The sequence below is a fragment of the Lacerta agilis genome, chromosome 2 (genome assembly GCF_009819535.1).
Source record: "Lacerta agilis isolate rLacAgi1 chromosome 2, rLacAgi1.pri, whole genome shotgun sequence".
Taxonomy (NCBI): Eukaryota; Metazoa; Chordata; class Lepidosauria; order Squamata; family Lacertidae; genus Lacerta; species Lacerta agilis.
Window position 1 is genome coordinate 17,636,824 of NC_046313.1, and position 27,421 is coordinate 17,664,244.

Genomic DNA, 27,421 nt, shown 5'->3' on the forward strand with positions numbered 1-27,421 from the left:
GCCACAGAATCCTATGAAGGTCACTATGTAGCATCTTGGTCAATGCTGAGGTTCATGGACAGGAATTTTGAAGTCGTTTTTTATATCTTGCAAACCCCGTTCTTCCCTGTTATGCCTTGTTCCTGCCCCGCCACTGTTCCACCCGTTTTGCCTTTTTCCAGGTCCAAAAGGATCTATGAGTTGGCAATTGCCTGAAATGGTCTCCGGCTGTACAGTTTCACAATATGAGTATTTATTATCATCGCCAGCCCACCTTTTATTATTTTCACAATATGAGTATTTATTATCATCGCCAGCCCACCTGGGAAATCCTTCCCAGGAAAGTAACATTTTTAAATGCATTGAGAAATTCATTTTAAAAAATTAAAAAATTCCTTCCAGTAGCACCTTAGAGACCAATTAAGTTTGTTCTTGGTATGAGCTTTCGTGTGCATGCACACTTCTTCAGATACACTGAAAAAGAAGTCACCAGACTTGAATGCAAACTTGATAAAGACTTGAAGGCAGGAAAGTGGAAAACAAAGGGTTAAATGCTGCTGGGCAAAACAGCAACTAAGGAACGGGGAGAAGCCACAACAAGGAGGGTCTTAACAACAAGGTGGTTTTAACACAGCAAAAGGCAGGGAGGGGCTGAACAACAGTAATTGCTAGCGGCAGGTAAAAGGACGCTGCGAAACACCAACCCAGGAGATATTTTTGCTAGCGGTAGAAAAGCAGGGATTTTAAACAACTCAGAAAAAGGGGGACAGAGGGAAACACCAACTTCAGAGCAGTAAAGTAACTTTAAAAGGGGCGAACCAGAGGAGTTGGGGTGAAGGAATGACAGACAACACAACGCCAGGAACAGGCAAGCCCTCCAAACGTGTTAATATTCCCAGAACAGCGGGAGGGAGGGAGGGAGGGAGGCGTGAGAGGGAAGAGCAAAGCCTGACGCAGGGGCAAAAGCCAGCCCGCCGCTGTGAGCGCGCTCCTCCTTGCCTCCGGGACAGGAGCTGCCTTGGGCAAGGGGGGGGGGGCAAAGGGAGGAACTTGGGCGGCAGGGACAGCAGCCTCCTTCTTCTCCGCTCCTCTCCTCCTGCCCCGCTTCTTCCTCAGCCTAAATGGACGCGCCGGGCAGCCCGGGATGCGGCTCCTCTTGCCCGGCGCCGATCATTTTTGCTTCTGGGGGGGGCAGCTGGCTTCTAGGGGGGGGCAGCTGCCCCCTCCTGCCCCCCCTTCGGTACGCCCATGTTTTGGGGACTGATTCTGACGCAGGGAATCGGGAAATGAAAATCAGATCGCTGGCTTCCTGTGATGCGCCTTTGATTACGCAAGCGTCTTACTGCCCAGTTTTGAGGAGATCTTTCACGAGCTGCGAATCGGGGTGCACCACCGAAAAGCTTAGACGAGGCTATAAGCAACGTGGTGCCCACCGGAGGTTGCTGGGACAACAAATCCCATCATCCCTGGCCATCCACCATTCTGTCCGGGGTTGATGGGAGTTGGGAGTCCTGACAACATCTGGTTAAAATGCAATGTGACTAGATAGCTCAGTTGGTGGAGCATGAGACTCAGGGTTGCGGGTTCGAGCCGCACATTGGGCAAAAGACTGCTGCATTGCTGGGGGTTGGACTGGATGACCCTCGTGGTCCCTTCCAACTCAATGATTCTGTGATTTGCGGGCAGGTTGTTGAGCTCAGGGTGTTATGGTATGTTGCTACCAGTGGTTACATTTGTGCTAGGCATCCCGTAATGAGTGTTTTGTTGATTAAGTCTTTCCCAATGAAAAATGAAAGACTTCTTGTTCTTATTTGCATGTTTAGTGGTAATCTGGATAGTTGCCAGATAGACCCCAGTATTCTCTTCTACGTCATGGTAAATCATTTCTGTTGCAATACAAAAAAAAAAACCCTCCATAAATTCCTGACTCATTTGCTTGTCACAGTAGCTCTGAGATAGAGAGAGACCAACATCACTAGGGATTTCCCTGTGAATCTGGGTCTCCAAACTAAACATGATAGCCCAGTGTATTTCAGCGGCTTTTTATGGTGGGTCTGCATCTTTATATCATGACAGGAGTGGTTTGTCATGGCTCCTTTGAGCAGAAAATCTTTTGACTCCCGAAATGTGCAAACAATGCATCAAAGTGGATGGCAACCGCAGGACAGCTAAGTGAGATTGTAGTACACTGCACAAACAAGCAAGGTGTGAAATTTTATTTGCTGTGCTTATTCCCAAAACATCTGTTTCCGCAAGCTGAGGACTGCAAAATTTTAACATCAGGTTTACCATTTGGCTGATCTGGCCAGGTCTGTGTTTTGCAGTTGCCGCCATATGGGTATACTTGAGAAGGCAGAGTTTCTCAGCAATTCTATATGCTTCCACTTTAAAAGGTTTTGGGTTTTTTTTTGCTAGTAGCGGAGAGAATTTGAAAAGTCTGGCCAACTTGTGGTTGAGCACTTTTTTGCGACTGCTCCTAAAAATGGAAAGTTTGATTCATTGTTGGCCATTTGTTTTATAATTGTCTGATATATTATGTCTTTACATTTTTTTTAGGAAGTGGTGGTTTATAAATATTTGCAAAAAAAAAAGTTATAAGAAGCTTCTATCCTGAGTTGAGCTAGTGGCTGCAACTGCCTGTTGGGCATGTTCAGTGAATCTCCTGCTGTTCACTAAGCTGTCCCAACACAAAAAAGTGTTAGATGCCTTTAGCTCTTCTTCTGTATAATCCACGAGTGCTGCCACTAGACACTGCAGTCTTAAAACAATGTTGGCATGGCGTACATGGGGTAGACTAGTTTGGAATAGGTTTTTGAATTGTATTTCAGGGTACCTCCTGGATTCGTTGAGAGGTTGGGGTTCCCCATTTGGAAGATAAGTGATGGCAGACATGTTCCCTTGAAGAAACCAACACCCAGCCATTCTTGATCTTTCTGTCTAGTGTCCTGCCACTGGGTATGCCCCGAGAATTTAAACTCTGTTCCCCATGAGCAGTGTCCAAAATTAGCCAGGCACGTTTTGTGACTGGTGCAACCATGTGGAGAACTCTGGTTGCCAGGTTGGTGATGGACATCTCCATCCTGCTAGCCCATGGGTAGCTAAGGTCCAGGGGATGGATCTGGCCCAATCGCCTTCTCATTCCGGCCCAAGCGTGCTTTTACATGAGTAGAATGTGTCCTTTTATTTAAACTGCATCTCTGGGTTATTTGTGGGGCCTGCCTGGTGTTTTTACATGAGTAGAATGTGTGCTTTTATTTAAAATGCATCTTTGGGTTATTTGTGGGGCATAGGAATTCGTTCATTTTTTCATCCCAAAATATAGTCCGGCCCCCCACAAGGTCTGAGGGACAGTGGACTGGCCCCCTGCTGAAAAAGTTTGCTGACCCCTGTGCTAGCCCCTCCAGCTTTCTTAAGCAAGTCTGACACTCTAACCAATATACCACCCTGGCTTCCTGGAGTCCTAATGCTATGGGGCAGCTATGTAAATTAAGTTGGTAAATCAATATAGGAAAAGCAGAAATGTCCCATAGAGAAGGATCTGACATTTTTCTCTTGAAGCTTGAATTTCCTTTATTCCAGATGGTTTGACTGGATGTTTTAATGTGTTGTCTTTAAAAAAAAAAGTATTTATACTTTTCAAATATATATATTTCATTGATTTTACATTCATTTTGATATTTTAAAACTTGACTTCCTTCCTCCTCTTTCTGTGGTCCCTTAAATTTATTTTTAATATCTTCTGCATATCCAAATTAACTTAACTTACTCATTTATCTCTCTCTCTCTCTCTCTCTCTCTCTCTCTCTCTCTTATGTAGCTGCAGGTTATTACAGTAATCCTGCCATTGTTTTTATCTGTTTACAATTTATCTGTAAATATTCAATAAACCATTTCAATTCTTTTATAAAAAGTTTCTTATCTTGATTTCTTATTCTTCCGGTAGGTCTCGCCATTTCTGCCTGTTGCATAAGTTTTTGTATCCATTCTTCCTTTGCTGGGACTGTTTTAATGTGTTGTCAACCGCTTTGAGATTTCCCCCCCTTTAAAATATAAAGGGGCGTAGAAATGGAAATGAACTTCATTGGGAGGAAATGGCGCCTAGACATTCCATGGTGGCAGCCGTAAAAAAGTTTTAAGGCGGTATTTGGCGATTAGCTTATATATCAGAGTTTCTAACACTGCCCATGGTTGATGATGGGAGCAAGGGGGAGAGGTGAAATTTAACACCAGGTACTTGCTTCAGCTGTAGGGACATGGGTGGCACTGTGGGTTAAACCACAGAGCCTAGGGCTTGCCGATCAGAAGGTCAGCGGTTCAAATCCCTGTGATGGGGTGAGCTCCCGTTGCTCGGTCCCAGTTCCTGCCAACCTAGCAGTCCAAAAGCACGTCAAAGTGCAAGTAGATAAATAGGTACCACTCCGGCGGGAAGGTAAACGGCGTTTCCGTGCATTGCTCTGGTTCGCCAGAAGCAGCTTAGTCATGCTGGTCACTTGACCCGGAAGCTGTATGCCAGCTCCCTGGACCAGTAAAGCAAGATGAGCGCCGCAACCCCAGAGTCATCCGCGACTGGACCTAATGGTCAGGGGTCCCTTTACCCTTACCTTTACTTGCTTCAGCTAACATAGACTTTCTTAGCCTGGTGCTCTCCAGGTGTTGTTAGACTACAGTTCCCCATAGTGCCTGCCACCATGACCAATGGTCTGCGATAAGGTGAGTTATAGTCCACCAAAACTAGGAAGGCACCAGGTTGGGGAAAGCTGAGCGAGACTGCTCCCTGCCCATCACAGGACAACCAGCCATCAACTGCCTTGTGAGAAGGAACAGGCAGAACTGTGCACCAACTTGCCTCTCACCACTCCCACCGGGGGAAAAAACAACCCCAAGGACCTTCCATTACTACTGACAAGAAGATCTGGCAGTGACTCATGTGGTTGTTTGAGTGTGTGGTTCCTGCCTTTATCTATTGGCATTTTGTGTATGTTGTAAGTCACTAGTTAACAAGCAGGACATAAATCTAATGAATCGAGCCCATCACAGGTGACCAGCATTTGTATCGGCAGCCAGGGTGCTCCACTGGTCCCAGAATCCTCTGTGTTGTGCAGAGATACCTTGCATGAAACTCAGTAGGAGATGGATTCTCCGGAACGAGGAGGCTTGAAGAATCAATGGTGTTGATGAATGAAAGGTTATCTGTTGCTGCTCAGGTACCTTGGGAACTTCCTACCTTGGCAGTAGTTGTTAGATGTTAACCCCATGTCTGTGGTTCAGCTTCCTGTTGCACTCGCAATTCAAACGAAACACATCAGAGATTGAGCGTTGAAATGAGACACTTTTGTTCCCCCCGTCTTCCTCTCTCTTTTTTAGTGGAAATATCACATTTCGCGAGAGGCTGCGAGCGTGTTATGTTTCTGCTCTTTTTTCTTCTTTTTGCAAAAAACCTGGGCCTATTGTTGAAGGTGGAATTGCAGTACTTTCCCCTAGAGAGGCTCAGGAGGCTTTTGTTTTGTTTTTTGGTTTTTCGCTTGCTTGTGCCACTGTTGCTCAGATTTGGGGTCTAGAATTAACAACCTTCGCTCACATTCTGCCAGATCAGATTGGCTCACCATGACCGCAGCGAGTTTTTACCTTCTCTAGTGACATATGCAGTTCTCCCCCCCCCCAAAAAAAAGTGTTTAGGGGTACTCTCATTTTGATTCAAGAAAATCACCATCTGGGGAAAATCAAATTGGGAAAAATAAATACAGCAAATGGACAAAAGTGCAAAGATTCGCAAAAGGCAGGGGCGTAGCAAGGTAAATTGGTACCCGGGGCAAAAAGTTAGTTGAGCTAATTATTAAGCTGAGGTAAGACCTGGGAGGTCAGTTGAATTGCAGATATTTCTCTGACTGCTTCAGTCTCTCCCCTTATGTGATCTTTCCTGTATATCTGCTCTTATAGTCATGACAGATCAAATTAGACGTGAGGGTGGCAACCTATGTTCGGAAACATTTCTGCCTGAATCATGTATAGTGGGATCTGAGTCTTTATATCCAATTGAAGGGAACCAAAACCTTTGACTTCACTTGCTTTCAGGGTCTTCTGTCCCAGCTGTGCTGATTTATGACACTGGATCCAGGCTTGGAGAAAGAGTTTGAGCAGCAGAGACCACAGAGAGATATATTATATAGAGGAGGGTGAAAGGTTGTTTTCTGCTGCTCCAGAGAAGCGGACACGGGGCAATGGATTCAAACTACAAGAAAGAAGATTCCACCTAAGCATTAGGAAGAACTTCCTGACAGTAAGAGCTGTTTGACAGTGCAATTTGCTGCCAAGGAGTGTGGTGGAGTCTCCTTCTTTGGAGGTCTTTAAGCAGAGGCTTGACAGCCATCTGTCAGGAATGCTTTGATGGTGTTTCCTGCTTGGCAGGGGGTTGGACTGGATGGCCCCTGTGGTCTCTTCCAACTCTATGATTCTAAGACGGAGAAAGACTTGGATCTCTTTAAATCTAACTCTCCACATCACTGCAGCTGTCTTCTTTGGTCACTTATAATTTAACTGCTGGTGTTACGCCAACACTGACCCTTGATTCAACATTCACAATTACTAGAGCTATGAGACACCTGAGAGAAGTATCATAGTGGATACATATTTCAAGAAAGTCCAAAATAGTGGTAGAACAAGCTTGTGCAAAGTAACAAAAATTCCCCAACAAATCATTGTATCCCACTTTTGAACAGAGAGAATCTTGTGGTGAAATGCTCTTGCCCTGTTGTTTGCTCCAATAATTATGCATATTTGAAGTATGCAGACAGCATACTTACCTATGAGTAGTTTTAACCATGGTTTGTTGCCTTGCAGTGCAACCCTAGGCATATCTACTCAGAAGACAGTCCCACTGAGTTCAGTGAGACTTATTCACAGGTGAATGTGAATAGTAACAAGGTGTGACCAGAATGTTCAGTGAATGGTCACAGAAATCAGACAGCGAGAAATGTTTGAACATACAATCGACCCACAAAATGCTCACAATTGTATACAGAGATGAAGCTGTAACTCGAAAGACAGCGTATGAGTGGTTTAAGCATTTCCATGAAGGGCGGCAAACCATCAAAGATGACCCTCAGTCTGGCAGACCGTCGACTGGCAGAACAGCGGCATATGTCGACAGAGTTTGTGAGTTATTGATGCAGAATCGGCGTTTGTCCATCCAAATGATGGCGGAAGAATTGCATATTCTGCGTGAAATCGTTACTGAGGTTACTGAGTTGTCCCACCCTCCATTATTCTCCCAATCTGGCCCCACTGGATTTCTTTCTTTTTCCAGAACTGAAATCTGCCCTGAAAGGGCACAGATTTCCCAACATTGCACACGTCCAAGCTGCTGTGATGAGGGAACTGAAAGCAGTACAAAAAGAGGACTTCTCCAGAAGTTTCCAACAGTTCTACAAACGTTGTCAATGGTGCATTGTATCAGAGGGGGCCTACTTTGAAGGCGAAGGAGGAGGAGGAGGAGGAGGAGGAGGAGGAGGAGTTTGGATTTGATATCCTGCTTTATCACTACCCGAAGGAGACTCAAAGCGGCTAACATTCTCCTTTCCCTTCCTCCCCCACAACAAACACTCTGTGGGGTGAGTGGGGCTGAGAGACTTCAAAGTGTGACTAGCCCAAGGTTACCCAGCAGCAGCATGTGGAGGAGTGGAGATGCGAATCTGGTTCACCAGATTATGAGTCTACTGCTCTTAACCACTACACCATGCTGGCTCTCTCATAAGGCCTGTATGTTCGAATATTTCTTGTTGTCTGATTTCTGTGACCATTCACCGAACTTTCTGGTCACACCTTGTATATTGCAGCCTCAATCCTGGTTAGGATCCCCAATTTGCAGTGCAATAGGAACTTTGAAAAATGCCTTTTCTCAAATCGGACCCATAGTCATCAAGCTCAGTATTGTCTACACTGACTGACAGGGTCCCACAACTCCTACTTGGAGATGCTGAGGGTTGAACCTGGGAGCTTCTGCTAGCAAGGCAGATGCTGTGCCACGGAGACATAAATCATGTTGCACTTTTGCTGTGGTGACTGTGTTCGCCAGAAGTCACGTCCAGGAAGGCAGCACTCAGTAATACTACCTTCTTGTCAAATTGCAACCAAAGAGCCTGAGGAGACAGAAACCCTGAACCATGGTTAATGCCAACCATGGTTTGGTCAGATCATTTCAAACCATGGTTTTATATCCTGCTTTGCAGCCAATCTTTAGCTGTGGCTTAGCTACTGTGACATGTTTCAGCCACACTTAAAGGAAACAATCCATGGCTAAGCATTATGTCTCTATAGGGGCCGAGTAGTAGACACACTCAGTTAAGTTTACTTCCATTGCAACTTCCTGGCGTGTGATCACCATATGTTCTTAACCGTACAGTACAAGTCACAAGATGTGGCCTCACTGGAAAGCATGCATTGGATTTCAGAGCAGTTGCATGTGCTACCACAACCAACTGTAGCAAATCCAACTAGTTGCATGGCTTCTAGTTGCTCACAACTTGGCACCAGGTGCAGGGACGTAGCAAGGGGGGCATAGGGGGCAGTCCGCCCCAGTTTCCATAATGGAGTGGGTGACAAATTATCAAGGAACAATTACTGCCCTACTAGGGCGGTTCATTAAAAACTGTTTTAAAAAAAACAAACCGCCTGCTCCGAAGGTCTTATCTTACTATACTAGGGATTATATAGCCATATATGAATATCTTGAGCCTCCTCCACCAAAATAGCTGTTTACTTGGCTGTTTTCCTATGTCGTGAAGGCTGAAATTTCAGTTCAGTGGAGCACTTACTGTTCCCAACCCTAACCCTGTGGAAAGCCATCTAATTAGACTTTAATTTGATTTTGAGATGTTTTTAGGAAGTAATTTAATTATTGTTTGATTTTATACCAATGTTATGTATCTGATGTTAGCCACCCTGAGCCCGACTGAGGGCCTCGGGGGGGGGGGTGTGACAAAAAAAAATGGCCCCAGGTATACCAATTTACCTTGCCAGGTGTAAGCAATCTTTTGCATGTGCTTTTCGACTTCTTTCTGTTTGTTTCCCTGAACTATTCAAGATATCTATTTATTTGCTCTGTCTCTTTGTTGTGGCGCAAAGAGAGCTCCTGTTTCCTGACAAGCTATAATCGTCTTTGTTTACCGTAATGTTTTCTTTATGTTTTTTTCTCGTTTGAGAGCGGAGGACATAATGCATTGCTCCTTCTAACAGCAACTGAAATGTGCTATAATGTTAAATTGCCCATTCATTCATCGTGCTAATTAGCAGCTAAATTAACCGGTGGAATCGACTCCCCCACCCCAACCCCATTTTCTGAATAACAATGCACAGTCCTGACTCCCGATAGAATATTGACTCAGTTACATAATTTGACATGGGTCACTGCAGAGCTAAGTATGATCTAAACAGTTTTCTGTCCAAACATTGAGCCATCTTTAGCTGTCTGGCTGTTTTAAATTTGGAAATGGCAGCCTTTGTTTTGAAAAGGATAGCCTTGTTCTGCTCTGGTATTAAGGGAAGCCTTTGCAATTGGTCTCTCAGAAGCGCAGCATGGCAGGCTGCTAAAGTTTATCAGTGTGAGAGCTATTTGCAGAAATCTTCATGTGTTTGGTAAGCGCAAGACAAATTTAAGGCATCACTTAAAATAAAAATCACAACAGTAACTGACTGCAGTCCCAAACTCCCACAGTCAACAGGGGAAGCCCCATTGAACTTTGTGGAGCTTGCAACTGAGCTTTTACTAATTAATTAAATTTACTGGATGCATGTTTCCTGAAGGTTTCAAAGTGACCTACAGCAATACACACATAATACCGTAACGGAAGGAAAACGGGGGGGGGGGAGTGTCTACAGTATATCAATATATCATCTAATATAACATTTATGAAAAAATAAACACAACGTAAAGGTAAAGGGACCCCTGACCATTAGGTCCAGTCGTGTCTGACTCTGGGGTTGCGGCGCTCATCTCGCGTTACTGGCCGAGGGAGCTTCCGGGTCATGTGGCCAGCATGACAAAGCCGCTTCTGGCGAAACAGAGCAGCGCACAGAAACACCGTTTACCTTCCCGCCGGAGCGGTACCTATTTATCTACTTGCACTTTGACGTGCTTTCGAACTGCTAGGTGGGCAGGAGCTGGGACCGAGCAACGGGAGCTCACCCCGTCGCGGGGATTCGAACCACCGACCTTCTGATCGGCAAGCCCATGGCTCTGTGGTTTTTAACCCACAGCGCCACCCACGTCCCACACAACATACCTGCCATTAAAAAATCAATGTTAACTGTACAGTGGAACCTTGGTTCTCGAACTTAATCTCTTTTGGAAGTCCATTTGACTCCCAAAACCAGGCGCGGCTTCCGATTGGCTGCAGGAGCAAACCGGAAGATGATAGCAAAGGTTTGCAGTTGGTCTGGGTACCGCTCCTTTCCTGGGGGTGGGGGTGCAGGACAGAGGCTCATGCATAGTGTTACACTATGACACCCAATTAGCAAAAATCGAGTTGGTTCATTGCATGAGGTTTTAACTAATAGGATATACGTGCATGAATAGTGCTAAAGGGGAAAGTGTGTTTCTGTTGCTTTGCTACGAGATACACATTTGTTTCAACAGACCTTTCACATGGGACGTTCTTACTCTTTTCTTCTTACATGGGGTAGACCTGAAAAAAACGCTGTCAATCAAAATGCTTCCAATCAATTTGACTGACTGGTTACTGCACTGCAGCCTTAAACTTCATTTTTAAAGCCTCTTTCCGATGCATATTCTTTATCTCAAAGAGTTAAAAGGATCTCGGTGAACAGTTGTTGGAGTAACTAATTCTTCCCGTCCTGCACTCCTGATCATGGAACATTGGAAACATTGAGTGTGGATCATTATTACTAAGCAAATCATTTGGAAGCAGCAAGACTTCCCAAGAGAGGATATGTGCTTTAGGGAAGCTTTTAATCGTGAAATACATATTCTAGGCTGAACGGCGTGGCAGATCAAGACAGAAGTGCGGGCAGCTTGGGCAGCTTTGCCATCAAGTTATTTAATTTCTGCTGCTTATAACAAACCACCCTCTTTGGACATATGACCTTCTATCTTATCACATTTTGGAAACACCCGCCAGTCTCTTTTGGTTTTTAAGCTGGAGCCTGTGTTAGTCAGAGTTCTCCTAATTTATACTTAGCAGAGAACTTCTCTTTCATTTTTAGTTTTGTTTTAAATTGGCACTCCTTCCCTTTTAACCTAGAAGGTCCCTCTTCCCTGCTTAGCATGCTTTTGTCGATTTCCACACTTATCTGTGGTGTCACAAGAAAGACAAAAAAAGGAGGCTTTTACAAGCATGAACTTGAAGCTTGTAAATGAGATGTTAATTGTTTTTGCGAGTGGGTTAATTGCGTTACATTTTAAGGCCCCTCTGAGTATTGGCAACCCATCTTTCCGCAATATCCTTTGTGTGGAGGCAGAAAAATATCCCAAATAATTTGTATCTCCTTAAAGGCAGCTTACTCTTGGTTTTAAAAAACAGGTGATGAAATATGAATGATCATGTAGTGTTGTACCGCTGGATGTGGTGCCTTGACTGCCATCTATCTACAAGGGCCTCTTTTCCTTGAAAATGTGCCACCCCAAAAAGCTGAACTGTTTTTTCCCCAGTTACAGGTAGGTAGCCGTGTTCGTCTGCCATAGTCAAAACAAAATAAAAAAAAATTCCTTCCAGTAGCACCTTAGAGACCAACTAAGTTTGTTCTTGGTGGTATGAGCTTTCGTGTAGTGTGCAGGTTTGAGTCCGCATTAGGTATATTGGAATGATGGGAGTCTGAGGCACTTTGAATAGCTTAGCTATGTTTAATATCCTAGTTCTGATTTGATGGTAAAGTCCAGACCTTGAAGAAACTGCTGGTGAAACGGGAAGTTTTGAAGCTGGCCACCCGTCGGGAGGACATACCCATATGTTTGAGTGACTTTGTGTAACCTTCTCCAACATTGGGAGGATGGACCCATGCGTCTTATAGACTTTTGCATAACCATCTTTAACATTATATTGAACATTATATTGCACTTTGTATCAGCACTTTGATGTTTTAAAGCATATATAGGCTTTGAGGAAATATCTATGAATGCTTTTTGTATGATGATATTGTCAGTTTAGTTCCATATTAATACATTTCCATCCAGTGATATACACGGTTTTGAATTTTATCTGAGGTACAGATACCGTGACTGTCTGTTGTTGTTTCTACTACCGATATGTTCCTTCCACAAGCAGATATGTTGTAACTCTGTATCCACTTCTTCAACCTTGAGGCTTCTCAGAAATGCACTTCCTCAAAGTGCTTCAGCTCAATGCAGGTTGGAGCCAAGATCTTATAGTGCAAATGCTACCCAAAGCTTGGTACTGGTAAGGCTTGATCTCCTTGAAATAGGGGTATTTTTAGGCTCACATTTCTACCACAGTGGTAAGATTTGTTCTGTGCCATGGTGATGGTTGTTTTCCAGCACTTAGGGTGCTTTTTCCGTGGCTGTTACTAAGGTTACTTCTGCTGCATGCTGGAAGGAAAAATACAACAGGTTTGGTGTGGGTGTTAAAGCATGCTAAGTGTGAGTTATTGTGTTTACGATTCAAAGAGGATATACCAGGGGTGAAATTTTAGGTAGGGAAGAAGACTGGTTGGTGCCCTTCATTGTGTTTTGCATCTGCATGTGATCAGGCAGGACTGTAGTCCTGAGTTGGCTATTAGGAGGACCTCAGCAAACCTCTGGAGCCCCTTGACAACTGCCGCACCTTCCTGTTCACTTGTCCTCTTCAACAAAAAAAGAGGTGCCGGAACTCACCATGAACGCCTCCCTTGTTCTCTTACAATGGCGCCCACCTGAGAGATTCTGGAACTGGGTTCCGGTGAGTTCTGGCTGGAAAAAAAGCCCTGCTCCAACATTTTGTGAGAAAAAATGGGGGCACCCCCTGCCACCCCCATCTCTGTCGCTCCCTCCCTCCCTGCTGCTGACCCCTTCCTTGACTGCCCGCTTGCCCCCTCCTTTCCCCCCCTCTCTTACCTTTGCAGTCTTTGGCCTCCTGCGCACGAGTTACTGCGTCTCCAAATGCTGTGCAGCCTAGAGCAGCCTCTGGGAAAATTGGGTGGCGCTGTGGCTTAAACTACAGAGCCTAGGGCTTGCCGATCAGAAGGTCGGCGGTTCATATCCCCGTGACGGGGTGAGCTCCCGTTGCTCGGTCCCTGCTCCTGCCAACCTTTGCAGTTCGAAAGCATGTCAAAGTGCAAGTAGATAAATAGGTACCGCTCCAGTGGGAAGGTAAACGGCGTTTCCGTGCGCTGCTCTGGTTCGCCAGAAGCGGCTTAGTCATGCTGGCCACATGACCCAGAAGCTGTACGCCGGCTCCCTCGGCCAGTAAAGCGAGATGAGCACCGCAACCCCTGAGTCGGACACGACTGGACCTAATGGTCAGGGGTCCCTTTATCTTTATATTAGTATTTGTGATCTCCCAATTAAATTGTGGCATTTGATGTGTCTGGACTGAAGGTGCAGATAGGTGAATAAACAATATTTCTTAAAGGTACAGCAGTCTCCGCCATGTCTCAATTCTCCAAAGGAACACAGCTCCCGAGTGAGTGCTTGGAACCCCCAGAGATCTTGCTATTTCACAGCAGAGAGTGGGGGTGGCACCCAACTTTTGTAACCATGTTATTGCCTGGCTGGTATTAGTCTTTGAACGGTGGCAACACCTCTTGCTTGCCTGAAGCGAGTGTTTGTTGTGGATGCCTTTTCCATGGCTGGGAATGTAAAGCGATAAGTGTTGCATCCATTGCCCTGCCTACTTTTGCCTCTGGCCCCGCCCACCGCTACTAGCATGTGACTCTTGAGTTGAGAGAGGTGCATGGTGACTCATTTCCAAATATATATCCAGGTGTGAAGGTTTTGTTTCGTTTTGTTTCTTGCAAGATCAAGGTTTGGCGCGTAAGGGATCAGGTGGAAAATAGGGTCCAGTATGGCAGATGAGCAAGCCAGTTTGCAAAATATTTTCTCCTTTTCTTCACTTGAAGTATCATCATTTTAGTGTATATCAGTCCCATTTTCAGCAACCTGATAAAAATGTTGTAAGGTGCTTCTGTCTTTTCTTTCTGCCTGGGAGAACAGGAATATTTCATTACTTTCTCTTTATTTTCAGGGACTTGGCGTTAGCGCTGTTCTAATTATTGCCTTCTGACAAGATACTTGGAGGTGCTTTTAAAGAGTGTTCAAGTGTGTCAACATACCCTAGAGTTCTCCAGTCTTCACCTCTGTCCCCTGGGTTTTGAGAAATCGCTAATTGGGCTGTGTGTGTAAATGCCTCTTGAGTGAATATGTATTTGTAGGCACACAAGATACCTGTGTGTTGATTCCCCTTCACTATCCAGGCAACAATACCCTATTGAATTCAGGAGTGGTAGCTGTACTATAAATCCAGCCAGTTCTGTTGTGGGAACGTAACCCCCATGTAAGTTAGGAGTCACCTGTACAAATAGGATCTGCAACAAAAATGTGGCAAAGTGGAAGAGTCCTCTTGCTTAGGGTTCTATTCCTCCAGCCACCCCCTTTCCCAGGATACTCCATTCCACCACCCCCACTCCCCAACAATTAGCATTCTGTGCCCGGTGAACAGTCTCAACCTCGTTGGGTCAGGTTGTTTTGAGGGGGTGGTGAAATATACTCGGAGTCACGTAGTGATTTCGGGCTCTTTATTTCAGCTCGTAACAGTGAATGAATTTCCTCCCAAACCTCAGGCTTTATATACATTATTTACACAATGGGTCCCGTGTGATTGGCTGACTCTGCTCCCCTCCTGGAGCCTGATTGGGCTGCTCCTGCAGGCCAATCAGTTGTTGCATTCTAGGATCCTACCTGCCTGTTGTTCTATGATCCAAGCTCAGTACATAACGGGGGGGGGGGGTGTCTCTACCTTTCCTTTCCCCTATTTCTTTGCACTTCTGCAAACCTTTAGGAAAATACTGAGGCTATCGGTTCTGTGTGTCTTGCAGTTGCAGGCTCTACAGTTTTCACACTCAATCCCCCAAAGTCTGGGCGCACCTCGTTTTTAGAGGAGGAAACAATTTTTTTCTGGTTTTCCTCCTCTAAAAGCTCTGTTTTTTTGAGGATCAACTAAAAGTTTTGTAGCTTTTTTGCAAAGGGGAAAGCCCTGGTTTTTTGAGGATCAGCTAAAAGTTTTGCAGCTTTTTTTGCAAAGGGGGAAAAGCAAAGCTCCTTTTGCAAAGGGGGAAAAGCAAAGAGGAAAAGCTCCATTTTTTATGGGGTTCAACTCACATTTCTGCAGCTTCTAAAGGAAAGGGAGCCTTTTCTACAGTTTCCAGACAGATAATCTAATGTCACTGGGGAAACAAACAACCTCCCTCTGCAGCACATTCAACAATGGAGGGCGGGGCTGAAAGGGAGCCAGGACTTATCTCTCTCCCGATCTCTTGTTGATCAGCTGCTGAGCGGGGTCCTTTCAACCCCCCCTTTTCTCTTTGTAAAATAAAAGGCCTGATCCTCTTTTGGCCCCTGCGCAATTCAGCTCCAGGGACCAGCATTCGCTCCATAAGACGCACAGATATTTTCCCCATACTTTTTAGGAAGAAAAAAAAGTGTGTCTTATGGAGCGAAAAATACGGTAGTTTGTATTTTCCATTGTCTGCTGCCTGGCCCTGTTAACTGGTGGTGCCAGGGTCTGAACTGTTTTGCCTAATTGAGCTAAGATCCACTGCCATTGTAAGAGAACAAGGGAGGTGTTCATGGTGAGTACCTCCTTTTCTAGAAAAAGAGCACTGATTTGGGTACGTCTTGAGTTTGCATTGTACTCGTATGTCTAAAAGGCTTTTGACAGCAAAGGTGCCATAGAAATATTAAATCTTCCTTCATACAAGGTATCTGAAGAAGTGTGCATGCACACGAAAGCTCATACCAAGAACAAACTTAGTTGGTCTCTAAGGTGCTACTGGAAGGAATTTTTTTATTTTTTATTTTGTTTTGACTATAGCAGACCAACACGGCTACCTACCTGTAACTTCATACATGGGATTTACATGTTGTCAGCTTTGGTCAGCTCCACTTTAGCGTTGCTGTTTTCTTCTACTGACCATCCTTTGGAGAGCGCATTCAAAATGAATTCACAGCAAAAAGCTACCAGGTTTTCTGATTTAAAATAAATAAATAAATCAGTGCTTTGAATGGGTCCTCTCATGTTAAGCAGCCTAGCTCTTCTGCAAACTGACACATTTAAATGACAGGTAGTGTAAATGCAAACACGTCTGCAGCTCCTGGCCCTTTTTCCATATTCCAGGCCAGTTTTTCTTTGGCTTTTACCTCCCCAGAAAAACAACAACACAGTGGATACTCACTGGAGCACAAAGCTGCTTTTCATGTGTTTTCCCCTTTCGCCTTCTGCCCGAATCATGTCTCTAGTGTGAGGAGCAGTGAGAGCACAAATGAGTTTATTTTCAGGGGCGCCTCTAGATTACGGCTCTTTAAAGTGACGTCCTTCCCCCCGAATTTATTTATTTTTCTTCTGCTCCAGCCTCTGGACTTGAATAGCGTCAGTGGAGGTTTTCAGCACCTAGCATTATTTTGTCCATCTTACAGTGTTAGATGTGAACAGATGCAGGCAATTCATATAGGACGGGCTTGCGGTTGCAACGGCGAGATGTATTTATACAGGGCTGAATTTCGGAATCTAGTAAGTTTTATTGTTTATAGCCAATGACCGTCACAATACAGTAGCAGTACAAATCGCACAACTTACAAAACTAAATACGTCGCCTGCACCAGACTAGGACAAATCCTCAGTGTCCAAAATTCTAATTCTGGAATCGGGACAGCTCTTTCTTCGCACTTCTCTACACATTTTAAACGATTCTGGGAAACACAACATTGTAACATATCTTACTGCACTCAAATCCATTTGAGCTAACGTACAATGAGGATTAGTTGCCATACTTCTATAACGCAACATATTACAAAGACAAAGAGATAAATAAATATCTCACCATAAACAAAACAGAAGCAAATAGCATAACAGAGAGGGTAAAGGATAGTTGATTGTAATTTTTAGAATGTTCTGAGCATGCTACCCATGAGGTAAGATGGGGTGACTGCCTCAGGTGGCAAGATCCATAGGGACAGAAGATCCTGGTGTAGTATTTATTCAGGGCTGGCCCAACCATGAGGCAAGGTGGGGCGACTGTTTCAGGTGGCAAAGCTCCACCAGGGCATCAGGTCCTTATGTTATTCTTTCTTTTTTTAATCATTTTTAATTAAATTTTACATACATTCGTTTAAACATCCAATAGTATTCATCTCTTATACATATTTTTTACTTCCATCAACCACTTCTCAAGATTTTCAAATTTCCTAATTTCTTCTTGTATTTCCAACTTCACTATTACTTTTTATCACAGTAATTAATTGTTACCTTCTAGAATTATCTCCGTAATATTTCCTAAAATTAACCTTACAAAACTTCTTGTAAACCTATTGGCGTAATTTGTTGTTTACAATTGTCTTTCAAATATTTCTCAAATTTAGTCCAATCCTTCAGGAATTCCTGGTCCCACCAGTTTTGAATTCTTCCTGTCATCTTATCCAATTCTGCATAGTCCATTAACCTAATCTGCCATGAGGGTGAGGCTGCCTCGCTCCGCGGCTTGCTCGGGGTCCGCCTGCCGCCGCCACTATGGAGCGGCACGGCATGCATGCGCAGCGTGCTACACATAGCGACGCAAGTGCCATGCGTGGTACGCACAACACATGCGTCACTGCGTACGGCACATGGCACAAGCGGCGTATGCAGCTATGCTGCACATGCACGCCACAGGGGCCCCTGGTTTACCGCCCCGGGTGACCAAGCGGCTTCCTCCGCCACTGCTGGGAAGCCAGAGCTCATATCCTTCCTCAGCCATGAAGCTCACTGGCTGACCTCGAGCCAATCACTGCCTCTCAGCCTAACCTACCTCATAAGGTCGTTGTGGTGGTTAAATGAGGTGAGGGAGAGCTGTGTCCGTCACATCGAGCTCCTTTGAGGAAAGTTAGGATAGAAATGTAATTTAAAAATACAGTGGTACCTCGGTTCTCAAACAACTTGTACTCAAACAACTTGGAACCCAAAAACTGCAAACCGGAAGTAAGTGTTGAACGTGCTCATTTTTGAGTGCCACACTTCTGTTTGGAGTGTTACGCTGAGGTCTGTCTGTTTTTGCTATTTATTTTGCATTTTTGTGGCTCTGTTTTGTTTTTGTGACTGTGTGGGACCCAGTTCAGCTACTGATTGATTGATTGTGTGACTGCAGTACATTGTTTATTGCTTTCATTTTATGGATCAATGGTCTCATTGGATAGTAAAATTCATGTTGAATTGTTGTTTTGGGGGTTAAAAGTCTGGAATGGATTAATCCATTTGGCATTACTTTCTATGGGAAAGCACGCCTTGGTTTTGGAACGGACTTCCGGAAGGGATTAAGTTTGAGAACCAAGGTACAGTACCATTGTATCAAAGCCAGTTGAATGTCCCTATTTTCATTGGAGAAATGTTGGAGGGTATTGTCATACACACTGAGAGTTAATTGTGTCAAAGCCCGTTGAAGCACGCTCAACTTTGCGTTCAATTGCGACCTTCAGTTTTGTCACATCTACCAAATATTTGGCACTAAGGTGTGCTTTTATACTGTGACCTCAAACTATCCCTCCTGGAATGAGTTGAAACGAAACCTTACTAGCTTCTGAGAATTTTTAATAAGCACCCTAGACTCTGGAGATGTTGCTACGTGCCTGGTTGCTAACAGGTCTATTTTAGAGTGACTAATTGAAAATGGTTATTAGCAAAATAAACAGGCCTCGGAATAGGAGTTGTTATCAGATGGTCCTACCTCATGTTTTCTCTGTGTGCGTAATTGCCAATGAAATGCGTTTTCTAAAAAAGACTTACTTAGCCCTGTTTTGTAGAAAGCCTCCCCCAAAGGACACGCTAGTTGAAATAAATGTTTTTGCTGATTTTATTTTCTCCAGAGAAGTCACGATCTGTTAATTTTTATATTAACAGCCAACTTGAATTGCTGTTATATTGGCCTCTTCATCTCACAGTGTTGTTGTGTTTTTTACAGATATTATGAGGCGTTTTCAATTGATTGTTTGCATTAACAAAGATTTTGTGTGTGTGGGCAGGGGGGAGAAGGAATAGATTTTTGTGTGAAAGGACTGCGAGCTCAGTTCTAGTACAATCATACCTCATGTTGCGAATGTTGCAGGTTATGTTTTTCCAGGTTGCACTCACGCCAAACCCAGAAGTACCGGAACAGGTTACTTCCGGGTTCCAGCACTCGCGCATGCGCAGAAGCGCTAAATCGTGCTTCACGCATGTGCAGAAGCACCGAATCGCGGCCCGTGTGTGTGCAGAAGCAGCGCTGTGGGTTGCAAACGCTGCAGGTTGCGAACGTGCCTCCCACACGGATCACGTTCGCAACCCGAGCGTCCAATGTACTGAAAGCAAATTCTTGGGCTAAGGTGCACTTAATTCTGTTTTGCACTTTGCCCCTGATGGTAGACCTTGAGGTTCTGGGGGAGGGGGAACCAAAGTAGACCTCATAAGCTTTGATTCTGCTTACTTCTGCGATAAGGTGTCTGCTCGTGCCAACCTCCCACCCAGGGCCAGTGCATCCATTTAGGCGAGCTAGGCAATTGCCTAGGGCGCCAAAATGGAGGGGGCGCTGGCCAGGCTTGGGTGGGACGGGCTAGCAGTAGCTTCTCCACTGTAGCGGAGAGGTGCTGCTTGCCCCCTACACCACCCCCCACCTCCCGCTAAAGCAGGCTTTGGTGGGGGGCGGGCGGCAGGACGGGCGAGCAGCAGCTTCTCCGCTACAGCGGAGAAACTGCTGCTTGCCTCTCCACCACCCCCACCTCCTGCTAAAGCAGGCTTTGGGGGGGGGCACCAGAAGGTGGTTCGCCTAGGGCGCAAGAAGCCCTAGCACCGGTCCTGCTCCCACTACACAACTGTAGTTATCAGCTTTCCACTTCTCCTTCTCTTCAATCTGGCTCCTGGAAAGTTTTGCTGGCTTAAAGGTTTTTCCATGCCTGATGCTAGCAGACACGTAGCACTTCCAATAAAATGTTTACAGACCCCCTAAGTGTCCCTATTTTCCAAGGACAGTTCCAAATTTACAGAAGCTGTCCCGGTTTCTGATTTGATCTCAGAATGTCCCACCTTTCCTTAGGGTGTCCCTATTTTCATCGAAAAAAGTTGGAGGGTATGTGTTTATGTAAAACCATCTCAGTAACTTCCTGCAATTGGCCTACTTTTATATTGTGGTTTCTTCACTTCGTCTGGAAGTTAACCATCTTGCAAGGAGGGCATACTGTGTTCCTAGTTTGTCTAATGGTCTCATGAGCAGCCACTCATAGGATTGGGCAAGACCTATCACTAGTACAGCAACAAGGTGTTGCGCAAGTTTTAAAAGTGCAGCCTGTCAATCGGTGTCATAGACTCAATGGGTCAAAATTTGCGTTATAGAAACTTGAATTCAGAGGTCTGTAATCGCCCGTGTTTACACCACACAGACACGGAAAGGAGAATTACCCCCGAGCGCAGAGGACTCTTCTCTGACAGAAAGCTTTGAGTAAGATTTTAGTGCTCAACGGGTGAATAAAAAACGTGTTCTTCCCCATGGCATTTTGCTTACTTCAGTATTTCTGATTCCAAACTCCCCCTGTTGATTTTGTTGACTTATCTTCTAGGGAAAAACTAGTAGATAAGAACTTGTCTTTCTGGTACGTACTTGTTTGGTAAATTTTGAAACTTAAGGTACAGTCATTCTTCTTATCAGATTTGAAGTTGCAGGGGAAAAGCACTAGGTCAAAAGTGGACATTGTGCTTCACTGGAGCATGTGGAACTTAAAACTGCAGGCTTGTATGTTAGCTTTGTACTGTGTTACAAGTGCTTACAGCTGCTTTTCCTATTTAGCGTACTATATTATTTTACTTGGGACTCCAGGTGCGATTTTATACCATACCCACTTAACCTGGGAATAAGTCATGTTGAATTCAGTGGGGCTGAATTCCACTCTTTGATATGACTGTCATCCATTACTGTATACTTTCCAACACTGGAAAAGACAGAGATCTGGGCTCCCGATTTTGAAGCTCCAAGGCCAAGCTCTGCTGTCTGGCAAAGGGTATACAGCAGATGGAATTTAAATTAGTTTGCTTAGGTCTAATTTGGCAAGCTTTGCTCAGCTTCTGGGCAACCTGTTTGAACCCGCTCAGCTGTCCGAGGCAAAGTCAACATTACAGTTTTCAAAGGGAGCTGGAGCTCAGCATCAGGCCTGCCCAGCCGACCGGGGCTGCTAGCAGACTTAACGGGAAAGGGCTGTACTCACTTCTCCCCATCACATCCATCATCAAGGTGTTTGTTTGTTTTTTAATCTTCCTCCGACCCTAAAGGCTCTCTTTCCCTCTGTCCCAGGGTCCTGAAATTCAAGACGGCAGCTATTTGGACAGTGAAGGTGCGTACAGTGAATCGGATCTCTTTCCCGATGAAGACAACATGACCCTGGCTCAGCAGGAAGTCCACCATGAGTCCGACATGGACAGTGCCATTGAAAGCGCCCACAGCTCAGAGGCGTCGGATGTGTGTCGGAGTGAGGAGAAGGATGGCATGCTGGGTGGCCTCTTCCTGCCTGGAGATAAGTGAGTAGAAAACTCTTGAGTGTTTCCTATATTGCCTTTCCTATACAGTGGTACCTTGTGTTAAGTTGTGGGTGGACACAGCAGACGACACAGTGATTTCCAAGCAGCTCTTGTTTATTCTCAGGCTGGAACAGAAGTGAGCTGAAGGCCTCAGCAGCCTGCTTATATAGAACTCGGCTACAAAGCAACAGTAACAACTTTCTGTAGTTAACCAATCCCTGAACGTCACTTTACAATCCCTCTTTTGCATATGCGGACCTGAGTGAAAACTGCAGCAGAATGAACTATATACACACACCCCTAGTGGCCTAGGGTGAGAACTTCAATACATAACACCTTGGTTCTCAAACTTAATCCCAGGGGTCAGCAAACTTTTTCAGCAGGGGGCCGCTCCACTTGTCCCTCAGACCTTGTGGTGGGCCAGACTATATTTTGGAAAAAAAGAAAAGAAATTCCTATGCCCCACAAATAACCCAGAGATGCATTTTAAATAAAAGGACACATTCTACTCATGTAAAAACACGCTGATTCCCGGACCGTCCGCGGGCTGGATTTGGAAGGTGATTGGGCCGGATCCAGCCTGCGAGCCTTAGTTTGCCTACCCATGCTTAATTTGTTCCGGAAGTCCATTCCAAAACCAAAGCGTTCCAAAACCAAGGAACGCTGAGGCTTTTCTCTCCAAGTAGGCGAGGTCTTCCCACCCAGTCCCTGACCAGCAGGGGAGGAGCTGCTTCCATTAAAAACGGGAAATTTAAGGGAAATAAAAAATAAGGGAGAGCAATGGAAAACTGCTTAAAATAAGGGAGAATCCCGGGGAAAACGGGATACTTGACAGCACTGGGCGGAGCCGGCCAGCTGCCTCAGTGCCCACAGCATAAAAGCCTGAGGCGCTCTGCCGGGCTCTGCTCCGTTCAGCAGCGGCTGTTGGCTGGCCTGGCTCTTCAATCCCCGGACTCCAAATCTCGGCCCCGGAATCTCGGCCCGGCGCCCCTGAGAGCCCGGCGCCCGGGTGCCCCGCACCCCTAGCGCCTATGGGTAAGCCGGCCCTGCAACCACTACTACTATATCGCCCTATACTCACAGATCTCATGGCGGTTCTCAACATAAAATCACAATATACAAACACAAAATACATAATGAAAATAAAACCAAGAACAACCCAATAATTCCCCCCTCCCCGAAGGGGTTTATTATATGCATGCATCTACATCAACAAGATGTACAGAACAAAAGGTAGCGTAAAACGGGTGAACCGATGAGAGAAATAGGGGCTCTTGTGGAATAATTTCTCTGCAAGATTATTTTTATTACATGTTTCAAAAACACACAAATACAATGAAAGAGTCATAGAAAAGGAGTGAAGACAATCCTGTGGAATAATTGCGTGTTGTCCAAAACCTGGGGGTGGAGTTCTGTCCTTCCCCTTCCCCACTTACGGCCCCAAACTGGATTTCCCCATAAACCTTAGGGTGGCTGTCTGAACACTTCTCTGCCCCATTTATCCCTGTTTTCTCAAAGTGGGCAATGGGCGTGACCTAAAGGCACCATTTGGTCTTGAATACGGAAGGCGTCCCATTAGAACTGCCTCTTTGCATGTGTTCTGACGTTCCTTTTCTCGCCCTGAGGTCCAGCCCCCTCAACCCTTCCGCGGCATCTGACCTCTCCACCTATTCCACTGCCTCCTTGATCAGTAACGAAGAACAGTTTGAAGACTACGGAGAAGGCGACGATGTGGACTACACTCCCAGCAGCCCTTGCCCCGACGACGAGAGCCGAACAAATGCCTACTCGGACCTTGGCTCATCTGTTTCTTCCAGGTTGGTAATTTGTGTCCCTTAAACCACATCTTTCCGTCTGCCCGTTGCCCCCTTCTTGGGGGTTAGAGAAACTGCCTACTTAATATATCCCAGAGACATTTTTTGTGTGTGCGGTTGCTTCATTTTTCATGAGTATAAAATCCAGCTTTCACCTCTGCTTTCTCCTTTGTTTTTTGTTTTGGAGAGAACCTTGCAACTGTCTTTTCCAAACCCTAAGACAAATTTATGGAGGCATGGCAGTTGTAACATGGGGATCATGATTCAGCAAGTGATTTCAGCTCTGACATAGCAGGCAGGAGACAGCTTCTTCATGTAACACTCTTTATTCAGACAAACAAGACTGGGGAACTGAGGAGAGGGATGCTACATTTATAGGGACAGAAAGACTGGCTAGAAAGGATACATTTTGGAGGGAACAATCTCAAGCAATCACAAAGTGGAAACCAATAAGACCGAGGATCCAAATGCAGCAACTTGAATGAACCAATAGTAGCTGTTCCTTCTGGAACAGGAAGGCAGTTACTTTCCCCTAATGTGAATACAGACAATAGTAATACAGATATTATAACCCTTGAATCAATACACAACAATGGCGCACCATGTAATCTCAGATTTACAAAGGTTTCCTTGTGTATGCTGTTTTTTTATCACACTTTTTATTAAGTTTTCAAAAAAATTAACACATACATTTCAATACATAGCAAAACGTTTTTCCTTTGTTCTTTTTGTCTATTTCCCACCTCCTTCCCCATGGTGTTTTCATTTCTCTCTCTTTGCTGCACCCTGTCTCTTATATCTTAACAACATTACTATAATCTTTTAAGTTCTTCTGTTGCTCGTAGTTTAAATCCTGCTCACATATCCATCATATAACAATATTTCTTTAAATAGTCCGGGAAAGGCTTCCATTCGTCCAAAAAACCTGCATCTTTAGGTTCTCTTAGTTTGGTTGTTAACTTTGCCAGTTCTGCATATTCCATCACCATTCTTCTTTGGTGGGAACTTTTGGTTCCTTCAATTTTTGTGTGCATGCTGGGGGTTTTTAATATCATTGCTGAAGACGCTATTGGAAAAGAATTTAGGAAGCCCGGATAGCAAAATAATTCTGTACTAGGGTTGCCATATTTCAAAAAGTGAAAATCCAGACACAAATGTTGTTGACTTTTTTTTGGAAAAGTTATTGAGTTTTTGTTGTGGTTTTTTTGTGGGCAAAGTTGTTGTTTCTGTTGTTGTTTTTTCAAAATCTCAAATAAATAAATAAATATGAAGTTTTAAACATTTTCGATATGGGCTGGAATTTTCAAAAATTCCACCCAGGCGGCAGTTTTGACAGATGAATCCTAGCTATGTCCATGAAATTCCAGACGTATGGCAGCCCTAGCTGTACTAAATCATGATGCTTGTTTAAATATCAGGTGGTTTATGTGATCAGGAAGCATATTTCCCCAATCCAGTGTTTTCTAGAGCAGCTTTCTCCAAGCCTGTGTTCTCTAGATGTTCTGGACTCCATTGCCATTGAACAATATAGAACAACATCTTGACGGCATTAGGAGGGGGAAGGCTGCTGTAGAGGCCTTTCATCCACATGGCATGCATGAATCCCTGAGTTAACAACTATGCATATGATAACATATTATAAGAGAAAAGTAGAAACTGGTGGTGTTTCAGTAAGGCCAGAGGAACCTAGGCCAAGCCCTCCCCATACTTGTTTACCTAAGTGTAGAGGCAATCCTATCCATCAAGCCAGGCTGTCAACATTGTCCAATGTTGAATTTCACCTATGGAAGTGGGGTGCCATCGGCCAAGGCCTCTTATTCCTCTTGCCACCTTCATGTAGATGTTGAAGGATCAGTGAGTTGTTACCAGAGGATGGCAGGTCTTGTAACTCAGCTCACTGGGTCATGACTGAGCACAATCCTCTAGAAGTCTACCGTGGTGCAAAGGAGTAAGTTCAATGGCCTTCCTTCCAGGTGAATGGGTATAGGATTGTAGCCTTAATTGACTGAACCATGTGCACCAGTAATGGCTATATATCCATAATCTATCCTGGTCAAAAGTCAACAGTCAAGAGAAGGAGAAGGATTGGAATGTGTGTAGATTGAGGTTTCCCAAACTTGGGTTTCTAGCTGTTTTTGGACTACAATTCCCATCATTCCAGACCACTGGCCCTGCTAGCTAGGGAAGATGGGAGTTGTACTCCCAACAGCAGCTGGAGATCCAAGTTTGGGAAACCCTGGTATAGATCAAATATTTTAACACCTCTTTGCCTTTCTGCCAACAGTGCCGGCCAGACACCAAGAAAAATGAGGCATATTTACAATAGCGAGCTGCTGGATGTCTACTGCACGCAGTGCTGTAAAAAAATCAACCTGCTGAATGACTTGGAAGCCCGGCTGAAAAACCTGAAAGCAAACAGGTGAGTAAACACAGTGGACTTGCAGGAACATTTCAAGAGGCCTCAAGCCACCCTGGGCACTGATAGTGATGTTATATTAACTTTAGTAGTAAATGAGGAAGAATATGGTTTCATTATGGTTGCGGGCTGCAATTCTGTACACACTGAATAGGTCAGTAGGGCTTGCTTCTGAGTAGACCTGCACAGGATTGCCTTTTAGTTGACTTAATTCATTGATTAAATAAAGTTGCACATTACTGAGACCTCTATATCTGTGTCATTGTGAAATTCTGAAAGAAGTATAGGATAAATTTTGTTCGCTAAGGTATAGGAGGAAAGGGCATCTGGGATTGATTTTGCTTCCATTCCCTATTTCACAGCAACTTCTAGAAATAAACTTAGTGTGCCTTTAAGTGGCAAACCAGACAACTGAAATTTGCTCTTGCTGATAAATATACTAAGGCAGTGGCTTTCAACCAGTGTGCCCTGGGGTGCCTTGAATGATGGTCAGGGGTGCCGCAGGCAACCCTGGCCTCTGTCCCTCTTTCGTTCCCTCCCTCCTCTGAAGCCCTCTCGCGTTTCTCCCTCCCAAAGGCTTGCACAGCTGTCTGTTGCAGCAGCCCTGGCTACAACCTCCCCAGGTGAATAGTGCCTCTGGGGCTGGCCAGGGGGGGAGGCTTCCCAGGCCCCTGTGGGGCAGTGTGAGGAGGCATCTCTCTTTGGGGCAGCTCAGAGACCGGGGCTGCAGTAGCGGCTGCCCAGAGGACTCCCAAGGAGAGGGGAGAGGAGGCTGAGGGAACACTCTACAAGGGAGGGTGCTCAAAAAAGGGTGAGAGGCTGCCAGATCTGCAGGCAAGGGGTGACATAATCAGGCTCCTGAGCCCCACAGGGGTACCGCAGAAAGAATGTCAAGGGGGAGCCATTGACTCAAAAAGTTTGAAAACCTCTGCACTAAAGCTTTATTGTGCAGTCCTATGCATGGCTACTTTGAAATTGAGTTTAATAAGGCGTGGGTGGGTGTGCGCACAAGCCACTGGCAAAGGATGTAATAATTACATTACACACTACCAATCTCCCATAAAGATTTGTGGCATCCCATTTGAAAAATGGACCTGCCCATGGCTTGTGCTTTTCCTCGTAGCAGCGGTGACCACTCTTTCAGTGGCAGGGGACAGTGAGACCAACCACGCAGCAGAACCGCCCTGAGCGCGGTGGCCCAAAAGCCCGTCCCACTGAGTTCAGTGCGACTTGTTGGCTAGTAAATATTTTTAGGATTGCAGCCTTGGGTATGTCCCGAGACTCTTGCGCATTCGGGCTGCCATAATGCAGAAAACTGCAGCTTTGGGTTAACCTTAATGCATCCTGTGTTGTTTCTTTTTTGTTTCTTCCAGCCCAAACAGAAAAATAACAAGCACGGCTTTTGGCAGGTAAGAAGCAGCGCACATTTCTACCTGAGACTTGGCTGTTTACAATGAACACCCTGCCCCCCTTAAATACAGTGC

General features: G+C 45.0%; 1 protein-coding gene across 3 annotated transcripts in view; it reads left to right on the forward strand.

Annotated features, from left to right (window-relative positions):
• RAB11FIP4 (RAB11 family interacting protein 4) overlaps nt 1-27,421 on the forward strand; it is a 192,552-nt gene that overhangs the window by 152,609 nt on the left and 12,522 nt on the right. For 2 of the 3 annotated variants that reach the window (XM_033138743.1, XM_033138745.1), the window contains exons 4-7: nt 21,484-21,707; nt 23,333-23,524; nt 25,806-25,940; nt 27,311-27,346. In XM_033138743.1, the coding sequence (XP_032994634.1) occupies nt 21,484-21,707; nt 23,333-23,524; nt 25,806-25,940; nt 27,311-27,346 (587 nt within the window). The remainder of the gene's footprint in view (nt 1-21,483; nt 21,708-23,332; nt 23,525-25,805; nt 25,941-27,310; nt 27,347-27,421) is intronic. The other variant, XM_033138744.1, reaches the window with a different exon arrangement.